The 7,350-nt window shown below is 51.5% G+C and overlaps 1 protein-coding gene across 1 annotated transcript; it reads left to right on the top strand.

Annotated features, from left to right (window-relative positions):
* The first annotated feature begins 754 nt into the window (after positions 1 to 754).
* Positions 755 to 7,350, top strand: Map6d1 (MAP6 domain containing 1). Its single transcript, XM_041678332.1, has 3 exons — positions 755 to 1,235; positions 5,590 to 5,707; positions 6,346 to 7,350. The coding sequence occupies exons 1-3, from the start codon at positions 865 to 867 to the stop codon at positions 6,421 to 6,423; spliced, it is 567 nt and encodes a 188-aa protein (XP_041534266.1). The 5' UTR covers positions 755 to 864; the 3' UTR covers positions 6,424 to 7,350.

The raw sequence follows: 7,350 nt of genomic DNA, 5'->3' as shown, positions 1-7,350 counted from the left end.
GGAGAGATAGATACTTTCAGGGTCCCCATGAATTCACCTTTGGCAAAAGGCTTTCCGAGCTCCAGGCTTAACTTTGGTCAATATGAGGCCACAGTCAGGCTTGAGCTGTTAAACTGGCAGTGGTATGCCACTCCGGTAAAAACTTCTAGGTAATGAACTTAGGGAGATGAGCTGACCAACTGACCGGGGCGTGGCGGTCCTCTGAGACCTTACAAGTTCTGCCAGAACTTCCGTGTAACTAACCCAGCTTGTATGGTTGACTGCAGATCGGACCACTGAAAAAGCTTTTCCAGGGCAGCTGGGTGTTGTCTCTGCTAAACTGATCCTTCAGCCCGGAATACAGCACGAATGCACAGCAGGGAAAGGACTTTGGGAGTTTTAGAACCCAGGGAGAGGCCGATTGGAAGCTAATGGCAGCTCTTAACGAAATCTGGATTGGTTGTCACACACTTAAACCAGAACAGTAAATGGCAAAGGGTGATTAACGGGCTGACTCAAATGTGTTTTTCTGGAAACATGGCCCAAGTCTTCCCTACAACACCCTACCCGTTGCCCCCCAACTTCCACCCTAGGTGATTGCGGCGTCCCCTGGCACAGGTTAGCTCTGTTCCGCAACCCCAGCAGAGTCCGCTGCACCTGCCACCTGCGCCCAGCTGCAGGCAGCGTGACAGCGAGGAACTGCCTCCCTCTGCAAAACCCAGGTCTGATTTATGAGGTCACATTCGGGGAATGTTAGGGTTCAACCACCCAAGGCCGCAGGCAGTTTAAGGCTGCCCGGAGGCCGTCCTTTCCTTGCGGTGCGCCCGGTTGCGCGGGGGCAGCGGGCGGGCGGGCGCGCGCAGCGCGGGCGCGTGGCCGAGCGGCATGGCGTGGCCCTGCATCAGTCGTCTGTGCTGCCTGGCCCGGCGCTGGAACCAGCTGGACCGCTCGGACGTAGCGGTGCCGCTGACTCTGCACGGCTACTCGGACCCCGGGAGCGAGGGGCCGGCCGCGGACTGCACAGCCTCGCGTGGGAGCCCGTCTGTCGCAGGCGCGCGGGAGCCCAGTCGCGCCGTGCCGCTCACCCAGTACCAGCGCGACTTCGGCGTGCGGACCGCGCGCGCGGGGACCCGGGATGAGCGCGTGCCCGGGTCGGGCGGCCGCAGGGGCCAGTCTTCGGCGACCCCCGCCCGGGCGGTCTACGTACTACCCGTCGGGGACGCGGACGCAGCTGCTGTAGCGACCACGTCTTATAGGTGGGTATTTGGCTGTGACAGGGGAACGCTTAGAATCTCGACCATTGTGGTGGGAGGAAACTGAGTCCCAAAGCGGGGTGGCGGAAGGGATGACACGGAGCCTGGATACCTATCACAGGATCTAAAGAGTGGCAGGGGAGCATGTTGGTTATCTCTTTGGTCTTTGACACTGCCGACATGGCCTTGCTGCTCCCTACCCTGGGATCCAAGGTGAATGGCACCTCAAAAGGGAGTCCCACCCCCACCCTACCCCCGTTGATCCTCCTTCCCTCTCAGATTGCTGCCCTTTAACTTGGGTGGGATGAGGGCAGAGGGCTGCACACAGGTCAACCCCACAAAGCCCAAGGCCAGTGCACTCTCCACACAGGTTTTTTGCCCCCTTAGCAGCTCGGCTTTGGATAACTGAGAATTTCCTGCATCCTCTTTCTACTCAGAAGAGTAATGCATGCTCATAGTGGGAAAATTAGAAATGACAAAAATAACAGATACCGCCCTTAACACCCTCACGCCACCCCTCCCAGATGGATCTTTTCTAATTCTTAATGTATAAATGCATACACTCGGTTCCTTCCATGGTGCCATTCTTACTGGCACTTTGTTCAAAAGTCTTTGATATATGTTAGCGTGTGTGTGTGTGTGTGTGTGTGTGTGTGTGTGTGTGTGTGAGTATAGACAGACAGACAGACAGACAGACAGACAGAGACTCTCTAGAGATGGAGGCAGAGACAAAGAGCAGATCAGAGGACAACTTTAGGATTCCAGGGATCCAACTTGGATGCCAGGTTGTGTCAGGCCTTCATCCTCTGAGCCGTCCCCGGCACACATTACTATTTTTTTTTTAACCAGGTATGATATTTGACCATAAAAAGATATTCTGAATGTTAATAACTGTGCTGTATGTTAGCCTTTTCTTAGGTACGCTATATATTCCAATTATTATTATATTTTTACTCATTTGGTATCCCTAGTTTAGGACTAAACATTACAGTTACAGGTGTTTAAACACTTTTAGGAATTTTGTCATTTACGTTCCTTAAAAGTGGGATGGAAACTTGGAACTAAGATGTACATGGGGGCTGGAGAGGTCTCTCACTGATTAAGAGAGCACACTGCTCTAACAGAGGATGGGGGTTCAGTTCCAACCCTCCAGCCAGGCATCCTGCAATGGCCTGTAAGACCAGCTTCAAGGAGTACCAACACCTGGGGCCTCCTCACGCACGGCACACACCCACACATAGATGCATGCACATACGCATACATAAAAACAAGTTTTACAACAGAATGCAAATGGCACATGGGGAAGCACTAGTTATGGGACTGCCATAGAATGGGACCCAGTGAAGCTTTCCAAGTACAGATCTTAAATGTGTACATGCCAAAGAAGCAAAGCTAAGGACGGGCTCCCCATAAAGGCCACGGTTTTTAAGGTACTTATTGGGCTTGTGTGGTGTAGGGCAGGCCGTGTGCTCTCAGTCCTAGCTGAGCTGTTAGAAGTTGGATGACACTGCTAGAGGCAAGGCAGACAGGGCCTATGCTCTCAGCGCTAGCTGGAGTCTCCGACTGCTGAATCCACAGAGGAGAGGTCTCACTGGCTCGTGGTTCTTCCAGTGGTCCTGAGTGTGCAGCACCTTGCAATTCTAGTGGTCAAACAATTGGTGGGGCTTGCAGAGGAAGAAAGGAAACCATCCTTTAATACCACTGAGAAGCTTGGAAATACTGGTGTAAGCCCTTCTTCGTGAGGAATATTCCAGGAAAGGGTGGTTAGGAGAAGCTGGCTAACCAGGCCTCTCAGCTCTGTTGAGGGCAAGGTGCTAGCCATTGCTCTCCTCTCCGCATACATGGCTCCACTCTCTGAGGCCTCTGTTACTGCTGTCCCTCCACAAATGAGGAATTGAGCTGGGATGCGGGACGACGTGACTCTGAACGGCATGGAAAGGCGTGGGACTCAGGCACCAATTTTGTTAGTCCCCTCAGGCTCTCGTTCTTTAACATGGTTTAGACAGCTGGTCTTGGGCCACCTCCTTGGAGCCAGTTTCTCAAAGCCAGCAGTGGAAAAGCACTGACAGATGGGAGCTGGCCTTACCAAGTGTAAATTCTGTCTTTGGAACTCTTTCTTCCCCTAGAGTCGTGGAATAGCAAGAACCTGGCTACCAGTCCTTACTCCTTACAAAGCCCAGGAGCAGGCTTTCCCCAGCACCAAGTCATCTGGCTTCTGGGACTGCCAAAGGTAGTCTCCAAGGCCAGGCTGGAGTAATCGCATCCTATATTCCATCTTGTAAGATGTATTTCATTCAAGCAAATTGCTACAGGCACTCAGAAAACACATCCAGGGATCCTAAAGATATCAGAACAGATCTGTGGTCACTCCTGACCATAAATGCCATGGATCCTCTTAGGCCTCCATCTCTCCCTGCTGACAGGTCCTGTTTCACTTGGCTGTTGGTCTCCCTGGAAGGACTGATCTGCCTTATTTGTCTGGCTAGATGGGAATAGAAGTCCTATACAGGCAGCTTGGGGCTCTCAACCTTGCTAGTTCCTCCCAGAGTTTGGACCTTGCTTCCATAGTTTCTTCTAGGTTGGTCAGGTCCATGAAAGATGTGGGGAGGGGGAAAGACCTGCGTGTGGTGGCTTATGCTTTTAAACCCAGGACTTGGGAGGCAGAGGCAGGTGGATCTCTGTGACGTCAAGGCCAGCTCTGGCTGCATAGCAAGTTCTAGGCCAGCCACTGCTCCGTATTGAAGCTTTGTTTTAAAAAAGAAACAACAAAAATGTGGCCGATGCTTTTAAGGAACATCGTGCAGTTTGTATTTTTTTTTTCTTTCTTAATTTTGGTGTAAGCCATAGTGCACCTTTCTCCTCCATGAGTAGCTGGGTTCTGATGAGTCCACTCCTGTCTCTGCTCTATTACGTCACAAGCATTCTGTGGAAACACCTCCTGCCACCACCCCCAGGACTGCTCTAGGTCTCCCTGCTTTGAGCCCCCTGCTGCCACCCCAGGGCAGCTGACTTAGGCTGCCTGGCACAGAACTCAGAAATAGTTGGGGGCATTAGGGCATGCTCAGGGGGAGGTCCTGCCTTCCCAGGAGAAAGAGAACAGCATATGTTCTTAGACAGCTGGTCTTTGGAACCTTGATGCTTCAGAAGCAAAAATTATCTGACAGGCCCTGGCTCAGCTCTTCCTCATACCCAAGACTCTTCAGGGTTGGCCACACCGACACCAGCTTCCCTTGCCCATGCCATCTGCCTGCCCAGCGAGGCGAGGTTCTGATGCTGCCAAGAAAAGACTCCTTTGTTGACTTCAGAGCAATAGCTGGGCCAGCGTAGGGGGAGGACCTAGCACAGCCAGGCACTGGCCCTGGCTGGGTGAGCCCTATGACTATGGTTAGGGGATGCGGTGGGGGGGGGGCGAGGGGAGACTGCCTTCCTGAGTTTATCATTTAGTAGAGACAATGACAAAATTAAGAGGTCTGGATGACTCCAGGGCTAGAGAAATTGAGCCTTTTCAGTGAGAGGCATGGAGCTAGATTAGCCTGTCCTTTCCCTCCAGGGAAATGGCTCATGGAAGCTCACACTACAGACCAGAAGAGGTGCGATAGGTCCCCTGGAGCTTGAGTGCCTGGTGGTTGTGAGACTCCCGATGTGGGTGCTGGGCACTGACCTACCATCCTTTGCCAGAGGAGCATGTATAACTAAGTCATTCATCCAGCCCCATGATTTACCTTCATTTTTTACAACACGTTTGTTGATACGTGGAAATCAGAAGACCTGTGGGAGACAGTTCTTTACTTCCACCATGTGGGTCCTGGGAATTGAACTCAGGTGGTCAGATATGATTGAGCCTTTTCCTCCAATTTGGAAGCGGATGTACCTTTACTGTGCTGGGCACTGTCTAAGATGGCATTTCTTTTGCACCTAAGTGGGCATGAAGGAGGTGATAGCCTTTACTGGTTCTGGGCCCCCTCAGTGGCCTGGCATCCAGGATAGGCTCAGGTCTCAGGAGGGCTTTGAGAACTAGGGCTTGTCTGTCTCTAAGGGGTGTGTGTGTGTGTGTGTCAAATACTGCCTGATGTTCACCTGCATGACAATTTTCTGCGCTGCTTTCCCCAGCCCACATGGCTGAGGTTTCTTGGTGGAACACTCAGAATGGTAGGGCAGGCTAGCCCCGAGCTACCTTACTGAGTTGGTCCATCTGCCTGGAGCACCTGGTATTCTGGTCCTGCTTGTGTAGGAGGATAAAGGATCGTTAGGAACTGAAGCAGGCCCAGGAATGAACAGGGCTTGGTCTTTCAAGAAGCTGGGGGCGCGAGGAACGACTGACCCTGCGCAAGGTTATTGTAGGAATTGTCTGTTGCAGGCAGGAATTCCAAGCTTGGACTGGAGTGAAGCCCTCAAGATCCACAAAGGCCAGATCGGCCAGAGTCATCACAACGCACAGCTGTGGATGGGACCCCAATCCTGGGGCCAAGTTCCAGGTCAGCCTGAGGGTGGCACTTCTGGGGCTGGTCACCAGGACAGGGGTCAGAAGACAGATTCTGGTAGCATCAAATGGCATGGTGGTTAAGGACAACAGTGCCCAAACAACTGTTCCTAGCAACAGAAAGGCTACTCAGCTGCTGGCTAGGTGGCTTCTCTGGCACTCACCAGAGAGTGCCAGAGTTCAATTCCTGAGTTCAATTCCCAGGACCACTCTACCCTCTCCTAAACCCCAGCATGTCCCCTGACGAATAGAGCTAGAGACTTTCAAGGGTGGGATTGTAGCTCAGTGGTAGACTGCGTGCTTAGCACCCACAAAGCCCTGCGTTCCAGCCTTAGCACAGCCCTGCTCCCTGCAAAAAATACTAAAACCTAAGTGTCTTAGGCATAGCTCTGTGGTACAGAAGACCATGCCACGTGTGAGGCTTGGGGTCCCTTGCTGTGACTGCAGGAACAGTTAGCATCTTCTCTTCAGCTAAAGGTCAAAGGGAGCTCATGTGACCCACCATAGTAGTGACAGCTCACTTTGCTAACTTCCATTGCCAGCTCTTGCAAGGGCCAAGGAATTCTTTTCTCAGAGCCAGGGGTTGGGGCAAGTGGAGTTAAGAGTCCACTGATGTGGTCACGCTTTTTTTAGGTTCCAGAAGTGAGAAAATTCACACCCAACCCCTCAGCCATCTTTCAGACATCGGCTCCCCGGACTCTCAATGTGTGACCAGTGGAAACCAGTGGAAACCGTGGCTGCTGGGAAAGCTGCGGACTTCCAGACCTCCAGAAGGGGGACTGGCTTGATCCTTGGCTGACCGGAGCAGCATGGCTGCCGACTCTGCCTGTGGTGTGGAGTGGAGGCAGAAGGCACACCGGCAGAACACCACCAGCTGCACGCGGCCTCTTCCCCTCCTCCTCAAGCAGTGTGTGTGGGGAAAACTTGATCTTTTAAATTGCCATTTGGCACCTTTCAATTTTTAAATATGAGGTTCAATTCGGCTGTGACCTGAACTGCTCCAGACTGAAAAGTATGCATATATCAAGTCCTTGGTAGACCAGTTACCAACTTTGGGTGGTTTTCCCAAGATGCATGTTAACTTATTTGATAGCCTATGGTAGTCCCAGGCAGTTTTCTCATCTCTTTCTACAATGCCCCACATGCTTACATTAAGAAATCTTAGCCAGGCAACGGTGGCACATATCTTTAATCCCAGTGGAAACAGAGGTAGGGAGAGCTCTGTGATCTTGAGGCCAGCCTGGTCTACAGAGTGAATCCCAGGACAGTCAGGGCTACACAGAGAAAACTTGTCTCAAAACACATACACACACATGGGGTAAAAAAAAAAAAAATCAACCTTAGGTTATCAGGAGTGACGCCTTTAATCCCAGCACTCTAGAGGCAGAGGTAAGAGGATCTCTATGAGCTCAATGCCAGCCTGGTCTACATAGCAAGTTCCGGGAGGGGCTGCGTTTCAAAAGAACAACAATATCTTAAGTTCTTAAAAAATACATATGACCACCTGCACATGAGTCTCATGGTGGTAATATATATCCAGGCAGAAATTTCATATATACATATTACACACAGAGATGGAAATATATCTGTATATATATGGAATACACACAGTGGTGAAATACATCCAGGGAGATCATC

This window comes from Microtus oregoni, unplaced genomic scaffold (genome assembly GCF_018167655.1).
Source record: "Microtus oregoni isolate MIOR12 unplaced genomic scaffold, Mior012 000029F_ref0000214, whole genome shotgun sequence".
Lineage (NCBI taxonomy): Eukaryota > Metazoa > Chordata > Mammalia > Rodentia > Cricetidae > Microtus > Microtus oregoni.
Note: the sequence above shows the minus strand (reverse complement) of the source record. Positions and strands in the feature narration are given on the sequence as shown.

What these genes read in the sequence shown, in the direction of transcription:
- Map6d1 (XM_041678332.1), top strand. Translation starts at nt 865, where the DNA reads ATGGCGTGGCCCTGCATCAGTCGTCTGTGCTGCCTGGCCCGGCGCTGG. An exon ending in GTAGCGACCACGTCTTATAG is followed by an intron (nt 1,236 to 5,589) that starts GTGGGTATTTGG and finishes TGTCTGTTGCAG; the next exon opens with GCAGGAATTCCAAGCTTGGA. An exon ending in ATCCTGGGGCCAAGTTCCAG is followed by an intron (nt 5,708 to 6,345) that starts GTCAGCCTGAGG and finishes CGCTTTTTTTAG; the next exon opens with GTTCCAGAAGTGAGAAAATT.